The sequence below is a fragment of the Varroa jacobsoni genome, unplaced genomic scaffold (genome assembly GCF_002532875.2).
Source record: "Varroa jacobsoni isolate VJ856 unplaced genomic scaffold, vjacob_1.0 scaffold_78, whole genome shotgun sequence".
Taxonomy (NCBI): domain Eukaryota; kingdom Metazoa; phylum Arthropoda; class Arachnida; order Mesostigmata; family Varroidae; genus Varroa; species Varroa jacobsoni.
In genome coordinates, this window is record NW_019212980.1 from 163,783 (window position 1) to 191,675 (window position 27,893).

General features: G+C 41.2%; 1 protein-coding gene and 1 long non-coding RNA gene across 4 annotated transcripts; one reads left to right on the forward strand and one right to left on the reverse strand.

The window, feature by feature from the left end:
- Position 1: 1 nt before the first annotated feature.
- Positions 2-7,736, reverse strand: LOC111263387 (uncharacterized). Its single transcript, XR_002682198.2, has 3 exons — positions 5,770-7,736; positions 2,665-3,957; positions 2-1,307 (listed from the first exon to the last, which is right to left on the reverse strand). It is a non-coding gene; the product is annotated as an uncharacterized LOC111263387 (long non-coding RNA).
- Positions 7,737-10,960: 3,224 nt separating this feature from the next.
- On the forward strand, positions 10,961-27,125 carry LOC111263490 (uncharacterized). Of its 3 annotated transcripts, none has more exons than XM_022838611.2 (7): positions 10,961-11,113; positions 18,074-18,188; positions 20,858-21,027; positions 21,155-21,331; positions 22,286-22,840; positions 24,715-25,731; positions 25,877-27,125. In XM_022838611.2, exons 2-7 carry the CDS (start codon positions 18,074-18,076, stop codon positions 26,051-26,053), a joined length of 2,211 nt encoding a protein of 736 aa, XP_022694346.1. In that variant the 5' UTR covers positions 10,961-11,113; the 3' UTR covers positions 26,054-27,125. The 3 variants fall into 3 exon arrangements, with proteins under 3 accessions (XP_022694346.1, XP_022694339.1, XP_022694357.1); XM_022838604.2 differs by lacking the exon at positions 10,961-11,113 and adding an exon at positions 14,686-15,502; XM_022838622.2 differs by lacking the exon at positions 10,961-11,113 and adding an exon at positions 14,687-15,502 and having other exon boundaries at positions 18,074-18,146.
- The last annotated feature ends 768 nt before the right edge of the window (positions 27,126-27,893 follow it).

Consider the following 27,893-nt stretch of genomic DNA (forward strand, 5'->3'; position numbering starts at 1 on the left):
TGTGCTTCTACAGTGATTTAGCTTTCAAGTTTGGGGCTTTTTACACTATTATCTGTTTGGACCCTCAATTGCGCTCTTAACAACCTCAAAAAACAGATAACGATGACCTATAAATCCTTCTGTCGCGCGAAATTTCAGTTGATTAGAGATATGTAATCTAGTCAATTACGGTTTGTGCAGAGAAATAAGTCAGTCACGCCATTATCTGGAATCATTAGAAATCACTGCAGTCAATAAAACTCGTTCTAGTCGGATTCAGTATGGGTGCCACTGCCAACTATTTGACCGTACATATGCTATTGTTCGTAGAGTGGGAAAAAATAATTTCTATTAAAGAATAAAAAAAAGAGGGATTTCGTCTAGTCTACTACACGAATTAGCCCACAGGGTTTGCTAAGATTTGGCAAGCTTGTTAAAAACGTTCATATTCAGTAAAATAATGGATACAGACTCCTACTCGACTCAGCTTGTCAATCTGAGTAAAAAAAAAGTAGCTAATATAAAGTTCTGGTGAGACAAGGGCGGTTCGAAGTGATTCTGGTATACGGCAACATTTGAACGAGGCTATAGCGCCCTGGAAAATTGCGCCGAGCCTTGAACAGGAGAACATTTTCCCTGTTTATAGCACGAATTTCGCTCTATCCAGGTAAAACTGTCGTCATCCATTGTTTTAAAAGCCTACAGACCTTGCCATTGCGGTATCGAACGAACGGCGGCGATTGTTGCAAATCGTAGTTTAAAGCGTCTCCTCAGAGAAAAACTAGTTAGGTGATAGAAAACTTTTTGTCTCTGACGCTTTTAGAACCAACATCATATTCCGCCTAGCCGAAAAGCCGCCTAGTCGGGGAAGTGTTTAATATCGGCCAAGTATACAATAGGCGCTGCTGATGTATTGCGAGCGCACTTATAACGCCAGAGTCAGAATCTGATCTTTTGCGAACGCTGACGTACTTCGACCGAATATATTCAGCTTGGCAACTACCTGATCTGATAATATACTGTTTATATTAGATAATATAATATGTATTTGTCGAAAAAAAAAAGGACCTGAACAACCGGACCGTTTATTAGTTAGTACAAGTTAGATTGTGGCTAACGTTGATGTTATTGCGATTGTTGATATCACCCTTGCGGTTGATGATGCTTTGCTCTGACGTTACGTTGACGAAACTCGTTATTGTTTTGGCTACAGCTGTTACCACAGTCGTTACCTGGCAGTGCGTCATTGCGACGTGAACAATGCGTATTATCAAGTTGATTGGCAACGGTAGTTTAGGCTACGGTGACGCATCAACAGCCAACACTGACTGGAAGGGAGAACAATAACGAGCATCGTCAAGTCAGTAACAAAAAAAACACGGCTACACAGTGGACGTCGGATAGGCAAGTAATAACGAAGGGAAAGTCAGTTGTACTCTGCTAACTGAACGTCGGAGGGCTTGTCTCGGCACAGAGCCCTGGCTAGCGAACCGACGGTACGGCCAAGTTCACTTCCTGGATTACCGTAACCGACAACGCTGCTGCTGCTGTTGCTGATGATAAAAATTATAAGGCGAAATAGAATAAGGACAAGTTGAGGAAGAAAAGTATGAAGAAGACCGGAATGAATGAACCAACAAAAATGGAGTCACAAACGGCGGCGGCAGCAGCTCCAGGCACCGAATAATAAGTATATGGTGCATATTATAGCAGCACAAAAATGCCAAAACGCGTCAATCAGCGATCGCTCTGGTAAACCACGACGATGACAACGACCGAGCGACTCACTTAAGCCGCTGGGAAACTACGTATTCGTTGGCTTACCACAAACTGAAGGCATGACATGCATGCACACACTTAGCAAACACAAAAATACACACACTTAATAGAGAAAATCACACACACATCTACGGTCCGACAGACACATTGGCAACAGACAAACGCCACCGCGTCTGGCCCGTGGCAAAGGACGCACTGCGCGAGCAGGTGAACGATTTCATCGCTCTGCATGTCCGTCCATCCGTCTGGCCGACGTCCGTGGATTGTTTGCCGTTATTCGCAGTCCTTCGACAGCCGTCTAACCGCAATGGCATGAGAACCAGCAATGTGTCGATACGTAGAAGTACCCCTTGGCTGTGTTCTATGGCAAAATGAATGACTGCGCTCAAAAGAAAGCCGGACTGGCAATAACTAGCTATACGATGCTGCTCTATAGAGAACAATTCTGCTTTAGCTAATAGGTAAAAAGTCTAGAATAGAAAAAGAAGGAAGATGAAAAACCAATACGGACGAAGGCAACCAAAATGAGAATAGACCTAAGGCAGAAACGGCCGCAGCAGGAGCAGACTGCTATTGTCATCGTCATCGGTGCTTAATGATGGCTATGTTACTGGCAAATTCGCAGTTATAGATGGACTAGAAGCTAAAAAAGATCACTTCTCCTAAGAAAATATGATACGAAGAAAGCAGCATCGCAACGCGGTAAATGAACAGTGTTATCTGAATAGCAAGAGGCAATAGGATTTACACACCTGTTTCAGTAGCGTACATTGCCTAACGCCCCTCTTTATTTTCTATCATAATGTCCCCTGTAAACCTTACGCTGGATCTAAGAGGAGTGCACTGCATTGGTTTTACTAGAATCTACCCACCCTATGTGATATTCGAAATACAATGCTACCTTACCTAGGCTATCCGTTTCACAAGGTTTGCAGATGTCCTAAATTCAAATCACGACTACACACTTTAGCGTCATTCAAGCGATCCTTCCCAGGATCGTAGCGATTCCCGCCATACATGTATCCAAATGTCGAACATATATCGAGGGTGCTCAGAGAGACGAACCGAGTACGATTACGACGTGAAGACCTACAACGACATTAAAAATTGCCTTCGAATTTCGAGGACCAGCTTGCATATCTATTTACAGCAAAAATATAAAAAGATGAACTATGGCATTCTTCTAACTCCAATGAGAAGCATAGCAACACTTATATAAGGTACAAAGCACAAACTCTGTCTTAGCATTTTGTGCCGAATGCTGAAATTAAAGAACACGAAATACGTTCAGCGAATAGGTGTTATTATGGTCTCATTGTCATACATATATTTCCTGTTAACTATCAATAATCTCCAACGTCCTCATTCTGCGTTGCTGCTCTGTCAGTTGTCATCTGCTCAGGCCGAACTCAGCCTAGTTGAGAACGAATAGTCTTGATAACCTTGTTTCAAATAGAGAGGTTCAATACATTATTAAATAAAATTACAGTACGAAAGAAGGTTTTGTTTGTGTCGGGAAAACTCTGACAGCTTCTCAATGATAGATGACAGAGTTTAATGAGTTTATCACCGCTTGGCTAAGCGGTTCCATTAAAAATACAGAAACATATAATTGTGCTCATGTTGTCTTTATCAAATCCATTCAGCTCAGGGTAGCGACCCAGTCATCACCACGTTAGCCAACGCACCGCCGTTACAAACGTGTGCCACATACGTGCACACAATAAACGATAATGCCGTTGCCATGTCCATCACGAGCTGTAACGCATATATAGTAATGGAGGTCTAAGAAAAACGCTACGTTGTTGGAGAAAATTTACAAGGTACCTATCTTTTCATTGATGCTGACGTTTATTCAAGTAACTTGCACATTTGTCGATGGGGCTGATTGCAGACATCTTTGAAGAGCAGCGAACATGTTTCGATACAAAATTACAATAGCAGAAACATTGGCAGATATTCAGGTTTATGTAGGGCCGTCCTAACTGGATACAAAAAGCCGATATTTTTTTGCATACGGTGAACGGGAAATCTTCGACAGCTCCATTGGAAGCAAGAGAATTATTTCAAACTCCCTCCAGATGTTAGCACCGCAAAGGAAGAACGGTTAACTATGAGCTTGTTTGTTACACGCAGATACGCAGTGCGAAATAGTGGTCCTGGTCGATTGGACTGGAAATTGTCGCAACATCAGATCAACTCAGAAAACAAAGAGAACTTTACTTTATTTTATGTCATCTTGTCAGTTATTCCATCTGGTCTGAGTTTAGTGCAAAAGTTTGGGAGATTATTATAACTTTAGTCTGAATTTTACTGCTACAATCATTATTATATACAACACGGTGACGCAGCATCATCTGACATTTGATTAAAAAAAGATTTCATAAAAAGTACTGTCTTTCTTAAAAAAAAACTTCCTACGTAAATAGTCGTAATTTATATATTAAATAGATTTATTACGATTTTTTTCACTCAATTAGTTCACCATTCAGCCCTAACAATAAAAGCGTACGGCATGTGGCTTCCTTCAGTGAATTCTCGAATATGATCTCACTCACATTGGATTCTATAACTCTATATTGGAGACCGTTACAGAAATTATATCCTTTTATACAATGGTATTAAAACAAATAACATAGAAACAAAGAAGTTATGAACTGCAAAACCCCTATCTTTCTCATGTGGTCTGCTAATATGTTCGTAGCATTTTAAGCTGGAGATTCCGCCGCAGTGTACGTTAGCCTTAATTAAGCGGTTAATTAAGGGTTAGTTAATGAGAGGAAGCGCTGTTGAACCCATTTAGACAAAGTAATATGGAAGCCGATTTGCTATTATTTACAAAGAGGTCTAAATTATAAGGGACATTTTTACCACGGTCGCTATCGAGCCGTTGCCAACGTTAAGTCCAGATAAGGTCTGGCATACTAGAAACAGCAGTTGCCCAACAAAGCGGCAGGCCAAAAAAGAAGTAGTTCTATTGATATAAAAGTCAGCAGTAATATGAAACAAGTTTAATGCTTTGATTAGAGTGTCAGGGAGATCTAAGAGGCCTGCCCCCAAACCTCGAGCAACTGTCTGTAAATACGCTCCAACTACAACCGCTCAACTTAACGACAATGAACACGCTTGTAGCACGTATATAAGTGAACACCACGTCTACATAAGCAAAACGTAGTTTTCAGTGCGAGGTAAATCGTGTGTGTCTCTCTAAACAGGCCAAACATAGGGCGTTCCGTAGTAGGCAAAGGTCGTGGTGACGCATCAGCCCAGCGCGAAACCAGTCCATCATGAAACTGCGATGGATAGCGACATTAGTGACTTTTCTTTTGACTTCTGTGGTGGACCACTCAGCGCGGGTAAATGAAAGCGACTACGCAGCCACGTTTAATTGAGTACAAAGAAACACGTACGATATACGAATGTAACGGTACTCGTGCAAGCACTGTCTTTGCTTGATGCATCGGTTAACATCGTTGCGTCTGGCGAGTTATAGAGCCTGGAAAACCGCTAGGAGTTTGAAATAGTGGCGCGCAAATCAGAAAGGCCTGTTATGATAGCTTATGCGCATGAATATAAACCCTTGAAAATATCCTCAAACAGATGAAGTGCAAATAACTAGAGTGGCTGAAATATCTGTCGTTTTATCGTAAGCCTTCAATCAAATCCAATTCAAAAGAAAGTGCGTTTAAATGGTGGCGCAGAAAGCGACATTTCTGCTTTGAGAACCGCGTAAATAGCCAATTTGCTCTACGTTATACCAGAAAATGCATCTCTTCCTTTATGTTTTTTTTTTTAGGTGTCTATTTTACAAACCAAATTGTATCTTTTCTTATCCATTGTCCTATTGATGCATTTTCGTAGAGACACTGATCCATATAAAACTGGACAAACATCAAAGATGTCCCACTATGATTGTTATAACTACGGATATATTATTTATATATTACAGGTAATTTTTTTAGATACTTATTCTAATCGCCCCTTTCGGTTGCTTCGCTCAAGAGCACTCACCTGCTATTTGATCGTGCGGGAGATATGTACCGCCCTACGAGGTGTCCACTGTTTGCAAATACGGCTGGATATACCGACATCCAATGCTTGACTGTTTTTTGCATGTACGGACTAGGAAACGCGTACTATAGGACTAAGCGTCAACTTAGTTAATGTTAAGCGGCCTGTGGCTGCTGAGCATCTACTCCGAGCTCAAGCGCTCCGGCGAAGCATTGCGGCGATTAGCAGTACCAAGACGGCCTCACCTCAAATAGATATAGACATTTTTGTTTAAAGACTACGAGTTAAGCGCGTTTCCCTTATATCTCTACTCACCATTATGTATAATATGATAGTCTTTCGTTATTAATTGTAAAGTATATCTCCATAGTTGAATAGTTTTTGTAGTACACTACAAGCGACTGCCAAGCCACTCTTTTGCGTAGATCCATCATGCTTTATATAAGGCCGGTAGTCCATGTTCCTTGCCAACCTTGACGCTCCTAACAGTTACAACATAGCAAAGGCTAACTCCTTAATGAGATATCTAACGCATTGATTATGAAAATTTCTTTCGCTAGCAGTCACTTGACTTTCTTCTCATATATATCATCAGGACTTATAAAGGTTTTATAAAGGAAAAACGAAAACTACGCATCAGCGTCTATTGGCCTATCATTATATTGTAGATGAGATACAAGAAACTTATTAGTCTGCGGAATGTTTCCTCAGTCGAAACAGTCAACGCCTATACCATTTGCGTAGATACTAATCCGCAGGTTACATGGCGATCATCCGTGGTCCCCCGTCGATAAGGTGCCAAGAACCTGGCATTTTAGGACCCATAGGTTCGTTATAAATTCTTTTATAATTTGAATCTCACATAATACTCGACTGGCGCTTCGTGCGAATAACCTACTGTTCTAGTAACTAGGTTTTCCCGACTGACAAAAAAAAGTAAGTTAAGCATATGCGAGGCCTAGCGGGTGGTGAGATGATCAAACACATCATGTTTCGGGAAAATACGGAAGAACAAAAAAAAAAAAAGGTAATTCTACGTCCTGTCATATGATTACTAGTAGATTGGATATAACGTAGTTATTTCCGGCCTGCACATATCTGGCAAATTATATCGAACCTACACCAGCCAGCTAAGTTAAAGTTCTAAAATGCTAGCAGTCTATTTCCGTGTCAACAACATGCGTGCCACTGGCGCCATGCGAAACATTCGAATAAGGTAGTCGTTTCCGGCCAATTTCGAAAAATTATGACGGCACAGATCTACTACAGAATTGCGACATAACAAAGCCAATCTGTCGACATTAAGATAGCAAAATTATTGCAGTGTTTTTCCTAGATTTTCTTACAGTTAGATAGTATATCGATATGTTTAGCGTTTTAAGCGTTTAAAAAAACAAAACTACTGGATAATGCAACGACACCAGCGGTCCGTTCAAATAGTAGCTACTTATCTTACAATCAACTTACCTTGTTTCGTAACACGAGTCATGCCTATTTGAGAGACTTATCTGTTTATGGGAAGGTAAATACATAGTGTTTTAAGCGACGCCTGTAGAAGAACACGTGAATTTATCACTTGGTGATATAATGTAAACATGGTGCACATATACATCGACGAAGAATTTTTAGCCGATGAATTGGATATGAAAACAGTAATGTCTTCTCAACTAACTTTTAAACAAGAAATTTCAATTACAGCACAGTTAGTTGATAAAGTTGCAGTTTTAAGTTACATATGATTTGTAACTAGCTTGTAATTTTGTATCTAGGTGACTTGACTAATGGCCAATCTGAAATAAAACATGCAATTTTCTACTAAAATCTCTAGAAGTGGTGGATTCACTCGGGAAGTATGTAAAAATTGCATACAAAACAAATGGAAAATAAAGCTGAGTATAGACGACTGATTTGAATAATAACAGCCAGAGATCAAGCATTTTTACTTGCCAGTCTATTTCCAATTGCGCTATCGCTTATGGGAATGATGCAATCACATATTGCCCTAGCCGTTTTAATTTGCCCCTACAAAAGCATAAAATAAAAACCAGTACCATAAAAGCAACATTGTTAGTAAATAAAATATTAGCTAACTAACTTTAGAAGTGTTCATATTAAATTTAATAATTGCTGGTTCATTAGGTGAAAGACCGTCTGTTCAAAGAAGTTCACCTCAATCTTGAACTACCCGTTATTTGAAACGTACGTAGGATGTACGTGATTAAAGTCACCCTTTGGAATATTTCTTAATTCTCATCTTCATTGTTCTCTTCGTGTCAGTCTTCGCCTGACGTACTCACCACGTAGGCACTTCACCTAGGTGTGTTACATATCGTGTAGAAGTAGTACCCCTTAATCTGCTAATTATGTCTATTATGCATTTTGTAGATAGATAGCCTGCGTGGCTGCAATAGTTTTACTCGAATCAATGGCAATTGGCCAAAATACAATATGTCTATGCACGTAAGCTAGATTATAACACATGGCCGAAATATAACGGATAACTGGAACCCGCGATTGCTTTCGCTCGTTCATTTCCTTTCCTCTGAAGCATGCGCTGCTTGGCGTTTTTCTGTAAACAAAGGAAACTCCTGCTATTCGTATTTGCATTCCTGATGGTCGCGCGTCACTACGATGTCGTCTTAGCATAACCGATAAGGCATCGAGCGAAGGACGCGTTATGTGCTTTACAGCCGCCAAGTAACAAGTCATTTGGAAAACCCAGAACCCCCATCTCAAAGCCAACCTAATTGTCGTTTTCAAAAGTTTCGAAGAAGAAATGAAAGATAGCTGTTCACGGTCGTTCCTAGCAAAATGCAATTCATAATTTTACGGACTTCAGCTTTTAGCCAGTTAGCCATATAAACGAAACGCCTGATAGAGCCGTTTCAAAAAAAGGGTTCAATAAGTGTCCGACATATCGGAACTGAAAAATTTAGCCTACTGTATGTGTTAGCGGTGCGGTAGAACGTTGCCTGAGAAGCTGCTGTTCCATGGGTATTGTATCTAGCAAGGACTAGACTTCCGTAGAGCGCAATATTAAACTTGTTGCAAATCCTATACGTGCTAGGTAGTGTGCTTTTTTTGTTCGCTATAATGACAGATTCAGCGAATTCGATCGACTGAGAGACGGCCACTTTCTCTAGAGGAGTGAGTTACCCGGTAAAAGTATGATCCCCAGTGGGCACTGTATTATTCGCACGGGCATGGGCCCCATTTCTTCTTTCAAGTCCATAGTTATTTAGCTAATGAACGTAGTGTTGATGGACAGCATCGTTACCAACCTGATCTCAGAAAAGTGAACGGCCCCATCTTGTCACGATCTATATACGCCAGAGATGCTTGCCTCGTTAAGCACCTGCCATTTCAAATGTGGAGCTTCAAAATGTTGTCATGATTTTCTACTTAACAATTAAAAATGCATAAAAAGAGTCATATTGATCAATTTGTCAAAGACGTGTTCCATATATATATATATATATATATATACATATAGTGGGCATTTCTAGAGACGTCCGCTGTAGCAGAGAATGCTGTTACGTTAACAACTGCCACAGTTGGTGGCGATAAGTTATTCCATACCCCGTAATCCGGTGGGTTTTCCCGATGCTTTCGAATAGTTGCGCTGGCTGGCATTTTCTATGCTGAAAGATGTTTTATTAATGTTGTTATATCTAGCCAACAATAGAGACAAACGTTCAAGCAGCTAGATCCATTGACATTTGTTTCTGATTTATGATGGCCTTTGTTGCGGACTGGGCCGCTCATGACGTCGGCTTGTAGAAGAGTTTGTGTACCGCGACTCTTTGAAGAGGCGAATAAACAAACAATAAAAAATATACACGATTATTGAAGTTATGAAAATGCTTTGCAGCTGTCATTTCGCTTGTTGTCGACTCGGGTAGTGATGATTTACATTACCCCCTGTTCACGAAGAGTGAACTCATATATATATATACATCATCTGCTAGGGCAGATGATTTATATATGCAATGCATTGATGAAACGTAAAACTGAGGAGTCCGCCATCGCCAAATCAGTACTAAGTAATTTAGTTCAGCGCACGTAAACATCCACTGCTTCGTGTAACAACGAAGGACCGATGGCGGGACGTCTACCGGGTGCGAGTATCTGGAAAGTTACTGCTGCAGCCTCGACGTCGATAACGGTGCAAACTTTGTGTCAGCGTTTCTCCTGGCTAAATGGGACGAAAGGTCGGCACAAAGTTTTTGACGTTTTTCCAAGTCACCCACATGTGGAAAGGAAGTCTACTTATGACATCGGGCAGTATTTTACAGCTACGCCTTGCTAGCGATTTTTACTTCACCCTTATGATACACACATAACTAACTAAGCTGGTTTCGACGCGGACGATTCAGCACGGTAATTGTTGCAATATGTTTTCAAGAACAGACTCTCTGGAGAGGTGGACCTAGCCGGCCAGTATTGATGCTACAATTAAATTACTTTAAAAAACGTTTTAACAATATCCCGAAAAGCGTGAACGCTTTATATGTTCGGAAGAAAAAAATTCCAAAAATATTCTTTATTATTGAAGCCACAAATTAAGATTTGGAAATGGTTTTATTTCGTCATTTACAGATGAATTTCTGTTTAAATCTGCACGAAATCGTTAAGACGCCTCAACACTTCCGTATCTGATATAAGCATGCAGTATCTGATTTAAGGCCAAGCTTCAGGCACTGGTCATACGATTGAATTTTGTTTTGTTTCACTATCTACGAATTCACTACAAAGAAACTATGGTGGTTCCATTGATCTCGTTCAACTACAGCTCAGGATCAGAGTCTACTGATACGAGCCAGCCGGCGTGTTTGCATATTATACACTGTATACGTGCCAATAAAGCAAACGTTAAATTAATTGAATTGTGAAAATCAAAAACAAGAAAAATCATTTTCAACCTGATTTTATAGGTGATTTTCAACAACTATTGTACGCAATTTTCAATGGCAGGACAAGCGTGTTAGCATACGTTTAATAGACACTAATGTCAAAGTAGTTACTCTCAATAACGTACTCGATTTCGTCCCGTTGCAGAAAAGCAGTGTTCGTTGACCCACATTACCCCCAGTTCTCTGCCTTAGAGTATCGTTTTTCATTGATTTGTCCATGCAGACACTCCTAATTAACTCGTTGGGTATCGAACAACCCTGGATTGGGTCTCCGTATAGTCGACGACCGATTCCGTTGTCGTCCGACATATTCGCCCGTACAGCCCCGCCGTTCATTGACTTCGAACGACTGCACGCCACCTGCTCTTACGGTTGCTATTTCCAACTTCGCTAATGCCGTTCTATCACTGATTTGTCTGCGTCGCTACAGGGTATGTAGTATTCAACGCCTGCATTACCAACGCTTCCGAGTCAGCCATGGACGGTTAATATTTGATTTTTGTACCCTGTTGATAAATTTCAGCTAACTTTTACGATTTACGACATCTATACGACACATAAACATATTCAGACAGTATTCATAGTGGCTTCTTTTCACAGGTTCGCACATAATAATGTTGGCGTCATCAAGAGAGGCAAGTTTCGTTAGAGTTTGAACACCGTTAAAATCAGCTGACTTAGCTCTTGAAGAGTGTTGGGCTCGGTCATGCGGCCTTAACATATATATTTATGTCGAAAGCGCATTCTGTAGAAGTGACAGATCTGTTTTGGGTTTCCTACAAACCCATCTCTATTTTAAAACCTGATAAAGATTTGCCTTTCTTTACAGGAATAAATCCACCATAAAAAAGTGACGAGTCTGCAAAATGGCAAACCTGTTGTACAGAAACGCCAATTTTTTCGACTATTGCAGTCCGCTTTAGTTAACTGGCAGGCAACAGCAGCAGCTATAATGAGCTGAGAATAAAAGTTGATGAAAATGGTGCCAGTGAAAAAAAAAATAAGATGCCTCGTGGGCAACGTCCGCTCAGGACGGATGATCCACCTTCACTTACTATTTATTAATACGCTTTACAACTAGTTGCTTATTTGACATAGTGATAGCCTGGTTTATATAATGGTTTGAATTCTTGTCCTAAAGAAAACATATTTATGGAATTTAAATTTATTCCTTCGCTACTGTTACTTCTAACATCCTGTCTCTGACTTACAAATGTATAAATATTGACCTGGCCGTTGGATGAGAAAGATGATCTTCGCTTCACCTATGTTGTTATAGTCTCACTATTACTGACTGTCTTTATCGGAAGCATCCAATTGCCTGGTAAAATTTCTGTTCTTCAATTTTCTAACTGTTTAAAAACGGTTGATTATATACGTGTTATTGAAATCTTGCCTATACTGCCCTATATCCCTTAGTAAAGACTCTAGCGTCGTCTTACATGACATCGAAACAGACCTTACTTTCCGTTCGCTTAACCTGACGACTTTTTCTGTGGATTTTTCTGGTGCTACCCCAAAAAACATACCATCGTAACGTGCTATGTGAATTTGTTTTGCATACATGCACTGTATTTTCAAGGAAAATAGAAATATTAATGTAATGGGAATAACTTGTTGTTATATTAGTGAAGGCCGAACCGAGGGATCCGAACATCCATCTGGGTATCAGTCTTTATAGCAATATATAAAAATTTCAGTCTTCTAATTTGAATCGCCGTGTTTGTTATATAATCTGGTGTTTAAGTCAAATCAAGTACGTCTGTATTGGGCCAACGGAGAATATATATAGTAAGTTTTGCTCGAATTTCGCTCTGAAGGCCGGCTGATCCAACTGAAAACTCTATGTAAAGTGCGTTTCGAGTACGTGGTGAAGATATGAAACATCAACTTCATAATCATTTTCAAACAATGAGGCTGCTTTATTTCTCTATGAGGTCCTATCAAGTATAAAGGCTTATCATTCCTGTTACGGTCCGCGAAGAGCGTTGCGTGCCTCTGATGAGAAACAGATATACTAAATCTTCATTAGCTTTCAAATATCTGTCACAGACGCTAACATCACCTGCATGCGCTATATGTCAGATTATAATGTACTGAGATACAGAACCGCAAATCGCTCGATCCGTTGAATACGTCTAGAGAGCTTCACACGCTGGCCTACTTCATACTATTTATAACAGTTCCAATGCAAACAGTGATTACTATCAATCAGTGGCCTTCAATCGACTATTCAGTTGAGGAATAACGAGGATAATATCTAGTATAACAAGAATTATGTTATATCGTGCACCGTTTTGATTGATCCACTGTTAAAAGTCGGGATCGTATGAGCGCGCCACGATCTGAACGATTAAGTCCCTGCCTCGAAAGGGCGACGGTGGCTGATTCGAGCTTTGCTGCATGATTCATACTGTCTACATGAAGTCGCGCAGCATCGGACGTCAAATAATAAGATTCGAATCCTTCTTTTTCACTATATGATTTTCAATCGTTAAATATACTCCGTACGGTTGAAACTTTTTGCCAGTGTAAAGCTTTAAAAATACACATATCTCATTCTGTACAGCAAACCCCCGTCTTTACGCTTGTGGCTTGACCACGCTCTTTAAGGGACAGTTCAGCTTCAATTTCGTTTCTAACTTCCAAATAATTTGCAAATGGGAGAGGTCATATAAACAAAGTTCAGTGTTTAAAGAGACAGTGCAATATCATCAAAAGCAAGCAATAACAAAGTAATGCAAGGCTACCATAGGTATCGCATTGCATAGCAATAAATTGAAAGCAGCTATACATGTGACGCGTGCATAGCTGGCTTTTTGACAGTAATATATTTGAACTGACATAGGCGGCTGACGAATTTTGTGGATCCGTCCATGTCTCAAGCGTCTATCAGTGCAACTGAATCGCATCCTCGCAAAGCCCGCCGTCGCCGATTCAAGCGTAATTATACGGCAAACGGCTACAGTGAACCGGGGCTCAACCCTTTGGATTTTTGACGAACACCCAATTGAAGGGTTGCCAGTCGTCCCTTCGTTAGGAGACAATCAAGCCATCATGCACGAAGTAACGGTAGCTGCTATCGCTGTAGTAAATTACGCAACATCGTCGTAGCGCTGGTAGCAAAATCCGACGGGGCAAGTCTTCTTGGAAGATCCTGGTTCGCAGTAGCTTAATAGCGGAATGGTCTATGTGACTCCTGTGCGCGCTGCGTGCACAAACATACGTATACAGTATACGTTATAGTGACTCAATCTGGGCTTCGGTTTGCCTCGATACGCGTTGCCTTCAATACTCCCTGTCACTACGTAGAGTCTGTCGCAAAAGTAACGTTAGCGATTCCCTTATATTGCTAAAAATAGTTGGTAGCAGGATTTCTCTTCGATAGCACCATTCTATTCTATTGAATCGTTTTAATAATATGATTATTAACAAAGTCTAGTTGTCGGGTACACCGAAAACGACACAATGACGCAATGTTTTCTATAGGCTTTTCTTACCGAAATTTAGTAAGATTGGCCAGCACCCGATGCAGCAATGACACTGATTGTGCCCTTGTTTACTTCAATTGAGACAATTACGCCAGCTATTGTGACCTGCTCCAATATAAATGTAATGAAGTTAACCGCTTGCATTTTACGATATTGTATGCGGCAACGACTTCAGGCTACAGGCAAGTTCATAGAAGTTTTTCCAGTTCTTTTTCTGACTGTGTACCAATTGGCGCTCTTTTCGGTTTGTATATTTTATCGATATTCATGCAAATTTAAAAAGACTGTTCTGAAGATAAAGTAGTCTTCGTGCACAAAAATTTATTACACCGGCACCATTAGGGGAACATATCTCTAATAATATTAGTGAGGTTTGATCTGAAAGATTGAAACTAAAAAAAAAGATGCATATATATACAGAGCGTCGCAGCTCGACTATTGCTTATACAAGTGGGAATTATTAAATGTTAAAAAGATGTATAGATTCTGACTTAACCTTGATGAACTTTATTGATAGTGATGATGGGTGTTTTCAGACAATCGTTCCAAAATGTGTTCCTTGTGTGTTGACTTGTTGCCGCACAATAGCTGGAAACCCCGCACAGCGCGGGTTCCCGCAGGTGTCCGGGGCATTCGATCGGAGTTGGAGACCTTGCCCTCCGTGACGGGTGCCTATTCGGCTGCGGGGATTCCCACCCAGTTTGTTGTCTTATAGTTGCGCATGTTGTAGTAACGATGTGGTTCAGCAAGGCGCGAGCCCCATGTACCGCACAGGCAGCCCATTGACGTGGCGGGACTGGCTGCTCCTTGCCCAGCCGTTTCGGGAGAGAACTCTCACTTTCTATAAGACGCACGCGTTCGTTTAACCGACAGACACCGTAAGTGCTGTAGCACACGTATGGCGCATGCTGCTGCCCAGGCAAACACCTCAGCTAGATAGCGTTGTAGCATCAACGGACTTAAGAGATCTTTGTGGCTTTCTATCAGCCGGGCCTAAAAACTGCAGAAGGACGTCTTACGAAAATTGTTGAGTGCAGGCGAGAATACTGCTTCGAGCTGTATTGACGTAGAAACTTAAAACAGTGTTATAATTGTGTAACTTCAAAGAAAGCCCTGCAACGTAGTATAAATCGCTAAAAAATACGAAGTGCTAGATAACATTGTGAAAAGAGACGGCTAGAAGACAAGTGTACAGGAAACGTCACACTCGATAGGAGGCAAAGTTACGTATAGGTCAACAAAGGATTACAAACACGAACCGTGAATAGAAAACTTACCAACAACTCAGCTGTGACTTGGTACCCGTTTGGTGACTAGTGACCAATGATCGTAAGTATCGACAATGTGGCAATGGCAAACACAACAGTAGAGCCGAGTAGATGAGGAGTTGAAAAAAGTGGACCGGGCATATGTGAATGGTAAAATTTGAAACTATTTTTTAGGAAAAAATGACTCTATTCCCTCGCATCTCTAATGTGTATATTCATCTTGGAAATAGGTAAAGCAATTGGTATCGGTTGAACGTGTTCGTTCTCCGGCTGTCTTACTTCGATACTTAACTGAATGATAAAATATATTTGCGTATAGTAAGATTTCGTACAAATGGGTGTCATTACTGGAAGCCATCTGAAATGGACATGTTGTTCGGACCGGTTAAGCCGTTTTTGCTTCAGTTAGTTGTATTTTACCGCCTATTTAAAAGTATTACCGCTGCGTTTAGCAGGCTATTGCTGACGCATAGTTTTACGTAAAAGTCCTACAACGGAGCTGATACAATGTAGGGCTCCGGAAGTTGCTATGTTGTTTTGTCTATCCACAGATTTGTCGTAGAGGTTCTAAATCTATGTCGTAACTTCCGAAATGTGCTAAAAATATATATCTTAAGTAGACCCGAACTTTTTGTCGCCTTTTATCTACTGATAGAAATGGGCAAGTTCGCATCTGGCAATAATATGATGGTCATCAATCACACTAAATTTCAAAATGTAATTTTGCATGTTTTTTTTTTTACTTTTTTTATTTTTTGTTTACAATGCCTTTCGATGATTCACGTTAATTCATGCCGACAGTTTGTTGACTATTTTCACATCGCCGTCAACATCTCCGTTTGCTGCAGAAGTACAACTGATAGAATATGTTCGTCAGTCTCAATATTATAGGCTTTTCACCCTCCGACCTCATCACCAGTCGTCATTTTTACCCCTATTTTAACCGAGTACAGAAGCATTTTCGATACGATAATAGTTTCCTGCAATGATTGCGCGATTTTATATGTTTAATATATCGAAGACGCGTAACAATAGCTTCAGATGGTTCAGTTGACGTACCTCACTCGCTATACGACAGCTTTAGAATGAAAACTTGTAACCTTACAAACGTGGCCCTTATAATAATCTCGAAGAACTGGTAAAAAGTAATTCAAATATATGAAGATGATCAAATGTTGTAGAACGAACATGTGATCTCACAGCTGGAAGCGTATCAGGTCTGAATGTATGGCGTTGGTTGATGGCACGTTTGATTCTTTCGAAGAGCTGGACGATTCTTTTCGATTAACGCCGCACAGAGACGCTTCAAGCTAATCGATATGACAAATAATAATCATTGTTTGTCCTGTTGGGGGGAATATTTATTTACCCTTTTTAGTAAAACCTCGTACGGTAGGCTTTCCTCGTCTTCCTTGCTAGTAATCTTACAATGCTATATTTCATGAGAAGGCATTTGAATTCTGGAGAAACAACTGTAATACGTCTTACAAGAATACCATCGGTAGCTCCAGTTCCTTGATTTACCGTACCTCTTCTTTCTATTTCCTCATGACCGTATTTTCGAATATAAATACGCGACGTGGGCGCACGAGCGATGTGAACTCTTGTTTTTAAAAGTAAAAAAAACGAGATAACCCAGTTATATGTAATCGATAGGGAATATAAAGCTGATTTTCAGCGCATAAAATGAAGCAAGACAGAAGAGCAGAGTAATTATCTTGAGATATGTGAAATGCAGGCGTCTGCAGCCGGTGAAGGCATACATATTCGTGAATATTTGGCTTCCCAGACGAATTGAGCGGCCGATGGCAATAAAAATTAGTGTCGAGATACTGAAGCAATATCGAACTCAGCTTCTAGGTTAGTCTGCGGCCTTTCTTGCGTACTGGAGATAACTTCAGAGCGGGTTTTATAATACAATACGTATCTGCTGAGCACCGCTAGACACGTTGGCGCACAATAGTTACAGGAAGAAAAAAAGGGCTTCGAAGTGATCAAAAGCATACTGAAATGCGTATAGACACTTCACATCCGGACACAAGCAGAGATAAAGGACTAACTAATTGTCGTAATTCAAGGATGAAGCTTACTCGTAGATAAAAGTGTTATTTATCGGTGCGAAATAATGGAGTTCCATTGATTTGCTGAAAATCGTCAAGTTTTTAGTAGCGAAACTCCTTAGGGACTAGAGAATCATTGTAAAATATTTAGACATAATGAGTGGCCCTTAGCAAATGTGATGCCGAAATATTGGGCAGTGGGCAAATGATTAGGTTTAGGGAATCCAAAATTAACATTACCGCAATCTGCATTTAAGTCACTGGCCATGTAATCTCAACCAGTCTGATAAGCGTCGGGCAACGAAAAGAAGGCTATAATGACCGTGAGAAGCGTCATGAATAAGGTTATGCTCAGATAGGTCAGACAAAGAGACTAATAGGCGAGGTTTAAAACACTGAAATTAAGGTTTTTTCTAGTTCCAGATGGATGTAACGAGCGCGCTGTATATCGAAATAGTCCAATACGGCAGAAGCTTTCTGAGGTGTACATAATTTTGAAAACAATATATTGATAAGAAAATATTTTAGCAAGTGCTAACTTTTGTTTGTGTTTGACGTTTTTGCCTTCGCAGATGACAGAAGCAATGTTATGGGTGACAGCGCTACTTCTGGCTGTAGGAACGGAAGCGGCGAACGCTTCACGAGGTTCGTCGAGTTTGACCGATGTTTTATCATCGCAAGTACAAAGTTAGAGCTCTAGTTAAACTGACTTTGATCCGATTTGACTTCACGAGAGGGACTTCGGCAGCATTAAGATATGTTAGGCTACATTAAACAAAATCCCACTGTTGAAAAAATGACATCATTCGGAAACTCATTGTATCTGATATGAGTGGATTGGCCACTTTAGTCGTTTGCTATAGGCACATGCTACATTCTCTATACATGATCACCAACCCAGCAACTCGCTTGATTTCTGTAACCAAAACAGCTATTTAAACAGTAAATAAATCTATTAGATACATATAAACGTTAGAGTACCATCTTTTGTAGCGTCGATTGGCTTATACGTATTATGTATGGCAGTATGAGATATGTAAACGAGACGAGAAGCCCGTATAAAATTTGATAATTGTTTATGTCGGCCATAATAGACAGAGTCAACTAACCCACCGTTGCCGAGACCCAACTGCTCGTCAACTGTATGCGACTGCCAGGCCGACGTTTAATTGCCATTGGTCGCCAATCCCCATATCCCAACAAAGTTATTAACTTCATCGTAGGGATGGATGAACGGTTTCAGATATAATAATACTAATCTCAGTTTGATTTGGTTTGATATAAGCTGACAGATCTAAGTTAATATAAAGGCGCTTCTCATTTTCTGCATATTTAATGGTAACGTTACTGGTTATTACCGCGTGTTATATCTGGGTTCTAGCATCTATTTAACGGCACCTACTTGTATCGAACAGATACAACGTAAGAAACGTTTTGACATTGAATTTGGCAAAAAAAAAAAACATTTTGATGTAGCTAAAGAAAACTGTTATTTATTAGTCAGTTGTTTTGATACAATTTCACGAAACAGGAAAAAGGTGGCCACACAGGTTAAAAAGGGCTAGCAAGGTGAACCCTTTACTGGAAACACAGTTGCCATCCGCGACGCTAATGCAACAAAAAAATATTTTGTATTTATTTATTTAAGAGTGCCTACTTAGTTTAATCTAAAACTTTAAACATTTACGGATACTGTTATCTGATTTGGGTGCACTTCAAGCTAACAAACGAAGCCTCTCGTATATACTATGTACCTGATGTAGTAGAGTTTTGAGATTCAAACAAGAGATACGGCAAAAGTCTGACATAACAGCAGTGCTCCTTAGCGGATATCCCGTGTCGTTAAAGCTAACAGGTTGATTACGCTTCAGCAGATTCTGAGTAAATCACTTTTCCCGACTAAGTCCTATTGACATAAAAAAGCTTCTCTGTCCCCAATCCCCTAACTCAAAAATTGTGCCTTATTAGCTTCAAAAATACAGGCCACACACGCAGCTAACTCTGCGACTTTTTTTTTACATGTATTCATTGGATACGTGACTTCTTGCCCTATCGATCATTCGTTCCTCTATGTCCCACGCTCGCTCTGCTTCCATACAGCTCTACACAATTGTGCAACTGCATTGTTACATTGTTATCGTTGACAACTTTCCGTCAAACTTTATTTATTTTCTATTTGTCTGTCAGTCACAGGGGCAAGACAAAGTTACAAGAGACATCATTTTTATCATCTGCACATGGCACATATGTTATTCACTACCATCGAAACAGCCGTACCGCTGTGTTGCTTTGTAGCGGAATCTGAGCCTGTGACCCGTCGAACTCGTACTATGTGAGCGGCTAATGATTTTCGGCTAGTCTGTGCACGTGTGCGTGGCATTACTCATACAGGTGTTCTCTGTGTCCACAACGCGGGCATTACCACAAAATTCGAATCAAGCGACTTGCACATATGTTCGTTGTGCGTGGCTTTTCAAGATAAGCTCGGACAACGGGGAAAAGGGAAAGTGAGGGGAACATGCGGGGCAACATTGATCCTTCTATAGTATTGTCGGTCTGACTGCGTGCGCACGACGGTCTGTTCCGGTGACCGCCTGAGTGCTTGCCAGCCAAGTCCTCCGGGCTAATGATGGCTAAGCGAAGCGAATGAAGATAATGTAAAAGCTAACAGTTAAGCTACAGACATCAAAGGGATGTCGAAGCACAGCACCGACATCCCCATAGCTTTGCCTAGTGCGGAGTTTCGCCTGCCTAACTTCATCTTCCAAGAAAACTTTCGCTTCAACAGGAAAATAACCATAACAAAAAGCAGCTAAAATAAGAGTTGGAAGTGCTGAAACAGGAGTCGGGCCACAAAAACGAATCAGGCACAAGGTAATGAGGATCAGGCAAGCATTGCAATGCCAGCGATATAACCACACAAGTATACACACATTTTTGCCCAAAAAAACTGAATCACTGCTTTGAATCTACCAAAAACAGGGGGTCACCTCCTTCCCGTTACATATAATAATGCAGAAGGAAAGACTTCTTTCGCCGATGAGATCACGTGAAAATGTAAACGCGTATATTAATACAATGATTTCTGTAAAGGTTACATTGTGGTGGCAAAGTGTACTGCTGTCCATTCCCTCGACAACGTTCATCAAGGATCACACTTTCCTGGAACAAAATGGTCGCTGACGTGGTTGCTTTCACTGATACCGACTACTCAGGCGCTCTCCCACAATATAAAAGTTTTCTGTAAGGATACGAAGCCCAAAAAATGCAATTGTAAAAAATTAACATGCAAAAACACGACTACACAAGTAGTCAGTAATAATAAGGTCCTAAAGTCACCCAATTGACTCTTACAGATGGTAGTATAACAGAAGTAAGTACAGGTAGTCCTCGCGAGGTGCGTTATGTCATGGCAGTGAAGGATGCGAACGACACGTCTGTCTACGAGACTCAGTCTGGCTCGAAAATCATCATTGGCCGGGCAGCTCGAGCTCGAGCTGACCTGATTGCTAGACATCACGAGCAGGTATAATCAATGTTTGTTTTGATACGAAGGAACCAACTGCACCAACTACAAATTCAGATATTATCGAAACACCTGGTTGCAGATGAAATGGAGTGTCGCTAACTAGACTTTTTGTCTTGCTTCACAGAGAATTGCCCACAATAACGCGACACTCCCGTTCGAAAGCCGGCAACGGCAGGGCCGAATCGTCAACAACGCAGTTGCGGTCGCCCCTGAGTCGCGAATCGTTAACGATCCCGAAGCATATGCGCACATTCCAGCATTTGGGGGCACACCACCCACCACAGGATTTCAGCCAGTCGAGGTGAGCTCAGTATAACACGACGAAGTTGAACGTTTTCTTGGTATCCGTTGCCATTTGGAGGATTGACATGTTGGATTACGTCGTTGTCTTACAAAAGCTAACCGGTTCTCGGATTCGATTTGCTAGAAAAAGTACTGAGAATCCTCTTTCTCCATTGACAAGTAAACAAATAAAACGAATATTGCTTAATGTTACCCAGCTCACCTTTGCAAGTATTTTTGTAAATAGGGGAATCGGTTTTATTAGGTTTTGCATTTTGAATAAGAAGACGTACAACAAACGCGTTCCGTTTCGTGAACAGGCGAATGCCACGCACTGCGTCATAACTTGTTCATGCTTTAGTAGCAGATTGTAGAGCTACTTAAGAGTGTGGACAGAAGATCAGGCGCAGCGTTAATGCCTTAGCTGGCTGCGTCGAATGGCTTCATAGTTCCACATACTGACAGATTCAAGGAACCGCACAGTCAGGTCATTGTTACTTCTGTTGGATACCGACAAAAAGTAGACAGCGTAATCTGAAAGCCATTTGGAAAAGTACTTGAACAATCGTTACTCTTTACAGCAAAGATAATCCGCCATAGGTGTTGATTTACCAATCATCGCACCAATCGAACGTCAAATCCCAATAAAGAAAAGTCCGATCGATTGGATAGATCCGTATCAAGATCGTTGTCTTTGAGTTGTGTAAGATAAGGCAAAATTGGTTCAGGCTTATCACCAGAGACGTCCACCGATTTGCTCACAGATCAGATTAAATGTTACTGAAATATTTAAGTTGTTTAGAGCACATGGAAAAACTGTTAAAAAAATTTGTTTCTTTCCAGTAAAATTACTCAAACGCCAGGTTAACTATTTTTATTTATATTTATTTAAGATCATAATGTACGAAGAGTATATACGTATATTTAGATGTTTGCCTCATTCTAACATGTTATTTGCTCTTGATATTTACAGAGCATTCGTAAAGACGATGTACAATTGTCGCAGGTCTTGACGACTTCTCAGCATACAGCGAAAAAGGCGTTTGAAAGGATAAACATTATTGATAAAAGGTATAGGCCAGTGCAAAAGCCTATATATGACAAGCGCATTGTGAACCGTCCGTATGTACCCATTGGAGGATCACTCCCATCGCTGGGTCCGATTCCGCCAGCCGCACAAAATGAATGTGTTTGTGTGCGCCACTACCAGTGCGATAAGGATGGATTCCTGATCGGGAGCACGTCAGGATTTGGAGTGGACTCGTATGGATCTAACGCTGGATCGTATCCACCAAATCTGGGATTTGCAGAGCCTATTTCGCCACCGCCGCCCCGTCGATTCGATCCTGTACCTCACCATGACCAGTCTTTTCTTGATATAGACGAACGCTCCAATGATGATAACGAGGAGCTGAGTCTAGAAGGCCGCAGTGCAGACTCCAAGGCTAATAAACGTGCCAAGGATGATGAGCAGACCAAACAGGACAACGATATGTCTCGCCCAAAGCGAGAGCTGCCAACTTTGAATGTAAGCGTAAATAGCTTGGTTCAAGGTCTCATTAGTCAAGTCGGATAATAATTAGCAGGAGTCCCTTCTCACGCAGTAGTGAAAAAAGTATAAGTTTAGCTTTGTGAATCGAGATTACAATGCAAAAAAACAAGGCTTGTTTGGGCCGTTTTTTGTCAAAAAGGGCCAGCATGGGCCAGAAGAGACAGTCGTGTTGGTAACATGTGCTCGTTATTGCGCAAAGCCATATATTTTAATGCGTAAGTAAAAGTAAATCAACAGTATCTGCTCCAGAAAGCTATAGTCTTCCTTTTTTTACAACTAGGATTCTTTCAGAAGGGTGCTATTTGGTGCCTTTTATGCTGATCTATTGAGCAGCTTATTGTTCGACGTCCACAGCGTATTGCGTTAATTGGAACGAGCAAGCGATCCATCAGAGACATTCGTATTTTATCATGAATACTGTTATATCGCTGAAAGTACTACTTTGAATAGTATGGATTTACTAATGGTAACAATCTTCGCGTCGTAACTATGCTTTCGTTTATATCACAGTTAATAAAGGCACAAATCAGGAAATAGATCCTTATCTGAAAAGGCACCCTGTAGATGAACCTTAGCTAGCAGCTCTTTTAGCCTAAAACTGAAATACGACATCTGTAATGCTAGGCTCGCATTATATACAGTTATGTAAAAAAAATCCTATACAGACGTATAAATTTACGCAATCTTGGAGTTTCAGCAACTGGATCTGTTCCATATCCAACATTTGTGGTTCATTCTACTCAGGTTCTCAACGTTCTCATCTTTAATACCCATTAATTTTCACGTAGTGTGCTTATCTGTAAGAACCTCAAATGGTATATGATGCTAAGAATCTCTAAGTATGAATCTCTAATATGATGCTAAGTAGTTCGGAAAGAAAACTCCAGCAGCTTTGCCCAACTTGTCACAACTGTCCCTATATTTGTGACAACCGGCGACGCAATTACATGGACGTCTTTTATACCAATGCAAGCTCCTACTGAAGTATCTGGAAACCTCCAGACATTTACCTATTGCCTGCCTTCAATGATGTTTCATTACGGTAATCTTGCTGCGTCGCCTTCAGCGAAGCCAGCGCACCGTCTAAATGCCATGTAATCCGTGGGGCTGGGCAATGTAGGGGCACTTGGCTCAAGGAGTCTTAACGTTAGAGCCTTTTCATCTGCTGCGCAACGTCGCATCATCGATGACGCTGCTTCCCTTCTTATGGCCATGACCAGTGGAGCGCGCTGGGCTTACATGCTATGCTTTCGTAATGGGGGCACAATGTCTTCATTCAGTAGCTGTATAGTAGTAATATCGGGCTCTATCAGAAAGAAAAGTGGTCCAAACATTGGCTGCAAACAGCGATAGTCTTCAAAAATTCTTCTACTTCCGATGGAATCACAGAAGCGGGGGGTGGGTGCTAGTCGCGAAGCGTCATTGACGAAGACTACTACTCGATAATGTGATGTTAAATCGGAAAACCGCACAGCTGACAGAAAGGCATACTTGCATTGTTTTTGAGGAACGATAGATAAAAAAAAGTAGAACAAAAAGGCCTTATGCTCTGTTTTGGTAATCTATCAGTATTTTTTGCATAAGAAAAAAGATGATGTTCCTCGAGCAAATGGTAGAATATGATAACTAGATATTCATAACTGCAGCTAATTTACGCTGTTTTATTAGTACCTTCGCCTAGTCAACGATTATTTTCTTAAATTACAAAGTTAAATTACAAAGTATTTTTTTCGTACAGTGTTATTGAATTGGAGTGAATTGCTGAAGCACTTTCTCAATAGTAGACAACACGTAGTTCATTAAGGTATCGCACATCTAAATTGAAAGTTCAATGTTTTTTTCTTACACAGGAGAAGTTCATAGGCGAAATAAAAGATGATGAGGCTAATTCTACGAAGGGCGTTGAATCGCGACGTGAGGAAGCCCCAGCTTACGCAACGGAGATTATGCAGCGGATGCTAGGCGTCAACTTCGGACATTGTGGAGTACTTAAGACCTGCTGCAGAATCCCACCATCTTACGATCGTAACGCTCTTCCTGCTGATTCCTTCCCCCTGAAGGCGGCCGCCTTTGCGCCTGACAGCAAACGAGTTAATTCCTTCACCGATTTCGACAATAAGCCAGGTTTTGGCAAACAGGACTTCCCGCAAGCATTTGTTCCGTCTAGCGACTCCGATTTTTCTGGGGCTTACCCTCCTGTCAGTTCTATTGGGCTTCAGCAATCATATCCGACTTGCGGTTCCAGGAACTCATACGGAGCCCGCGGACGTGTTGCCAACCTTAACTACCCTGAATCTGGAACCGACTTTGCCGAATTTCCTTGGCACGTCGGTATTATGAAACGACTCGGTCCGCACGAGTCCCTCTATGTGTGCGGCGGTGTACTTATTGCTAGTCAATGGATTGCTACAGCCGCCCACTGTCTTAAGAATCTCCGGCCTCATGAATTGAAAGTGCGCTTAGGTGAATGGGACGTCCATCGTGAGGATGAGTTATATGCTCACGTTGAGAAACTCGTTACGGACGTAGTTATCCACCCGGAGTTCTTTCCTGGCAATCTGAACAACGATTTGGCTTTATTGCGTATGGACGGCCCGGTTGATCTGAACGCCCCGCATATCGCCGCCGCCTGTCTACCTGAAGTGGCCGTTAACTTTATCGGACAGCACTGTTGGGTCACCGGATGGGGCAAGGACGCATTCGGCCCACAGGGCGCGTATCAGCACGTCTTACGCAAGGTCGACGTACCATTACTTGATCCTCTGGACTGCCAAGATCGTTTGCGCAAAACGCGTCTAGGACTTCTTTTCAAGCTGCATACGAGCTTTGTTTGCGCCGGAGGAGAACCTGGAAAGGATGCTTGCACGGTATGTACATTCTTGTCAATAGAGATCACCTCGTACGAACAAACATGGAGGTATCAAAATTATTGTTCCATCCGTTGTAAAAAGGGTGATAGTATTTATGTGGAAATAACTGATAACGAACAACTGATCGTTTGTACCCTTGCAGGGCGACGGTGGAAGTCCATTGGTTTGCGAAGATCAGGGCGTATGGAAGGTGGTGGGCCTCGTGTCATGGGGCATCGGATGTGGAACTCCTGGCGTGCCAGGTGTTTATGTAAATATGGCGAAGTTCCGACCATGGATCGAAACTGTCCTCGCTAGTGCAAGCGTCGCATCTGAATAGATAGAACCGATTCATGGAGACGCTGGCCGTCTTTGCTCGAGCTTTTGTTCTCCCAGGATGCGTTGTTGTTTGCCAGTGCTTTAATAACAACAATAATAGCCGAAGCTTTATCTCAAAAGATACGTTCTGGTGAACTTATACAAGATGATATTCCTACATTATTTTTTTTGCGGCTGCCATCCAGTTAAAGAGTGAAAGTATGGCCAAAAAGATGAACCTACTTCCAGTCACTTGTTCTTGAAAATTAGGCAACTATTCGAGAAAGACACTGTAAACGGTTCTTCTCCGTGAAGATACACGAAACAAAAATAGTCTGTTACGCAATCCGGTTGAACTCGACATGGAGAAAGCTGTTGAGTTTTATCAAGATGCTGTACTTGTCAAACAGCACATAGACATGGTGCAAACGACATTTCTGGTGATGACAAAAAACGTTACCATATCGTATATCTGAAACGGTGCTCGTGAACTAGAACTTTCTTTGATTAGTATCGCGAGTTAAAACGTAGAGATTTAACGCAATGGTGGTTCCTGTGTCACTATACAGATTCAAGCAGCCGCAAGAGTCGTATGTATACTATTATAAATAGCATCACTGCACATTATTTGCACTAATGAATAACATTCCACCTTGTTTGTAAATAGGCATTTCGCCATAGGGGCTAGACCCCGACCTTAACAGAGATGCTATAGATCCGATGTGTCTATCGTATAACAATATAAATCGATGCCAGACAAGGCCTTTTAAAAAGTACATTCAAGCTAAGAATATTCACAGAAACATAATAAGAGTTCGAGGGATGCAAGAATATAGTGCTGAACTTATATGGTCCGCACAGCATGTAACACCGCCAATCTAGTTCACACGTTTGTTAGATACCAACGGCAAGCTATTCAGCTACACCCGAGCGATCGGTCGCGAAAAGAAAATACGATAGTAGACAGCCACTGGTCGTGCACTGAAGCATTTACAATATTTATAACGGATGCCACATCTGTTAGAAATTAACAGTTGGTTTAAATATTTATACTTGTTACAGCTAAAAAATAAAGCAATTTTATTTGAGAGTTAGTGAACGCAGCCTTTGTTTAGGAGCATAAAGAGGATTCAATTGAAGTCTACCTGAGGACAGGCGTTAGATCGTCGTCTGTTCTAATCGAAACACGGCGATTAGAAGGAGACTCACACAAAAGATGCACGTCAGCATCCTAATGCCTGTGCATGTATTCCTTTACAATTCTATAGGCGAGACGTAAATTGTATTTGGCTACATAGGGTGCCGGTTTTTTTCGAAGTGCCTTTGGTACATAGCTGTCTATCTGTTTGTCCCTTCTGTTCCTTATTTTTCTACGCCGGCGACTGTGGTTTTACAAAATGCTTATGTTCTATTGATTCGTTCGTTGTCGACTTTGGACTTTGGTCAAGGACGCGAACTAACTATGATACTACGGTAGGCAACTTTTTTTCTACTTCTTCTGTTGCTCGACCACCGTATTCCGTCAGCTAACAATGGTCGTGAGGTGTTGCCAAAGCGGTTCCCCCGGGAGTATAGAGGTGAGTGGTTGATTTCGATCTGCATGTCATTAGTGAATATCGCGAAACGTTATACAATCGCACGTAAATGTTGTTTAATGATACATGACATAACCTACGTTATGTATGTTCCCTTCCTGCGTGCGCATTCGACAATTCCTATTTATTTTCTCGCAGAGATCAATATAAACGCTTCTTTAGATGATGCCGCTAAGTTACTATGCTGCACCACCTATGCTCAATACGCTATCCGGGAAGCGGAATCAAGACATTCGATAGCGTAGTACTTTCGATCCCCTTACACGC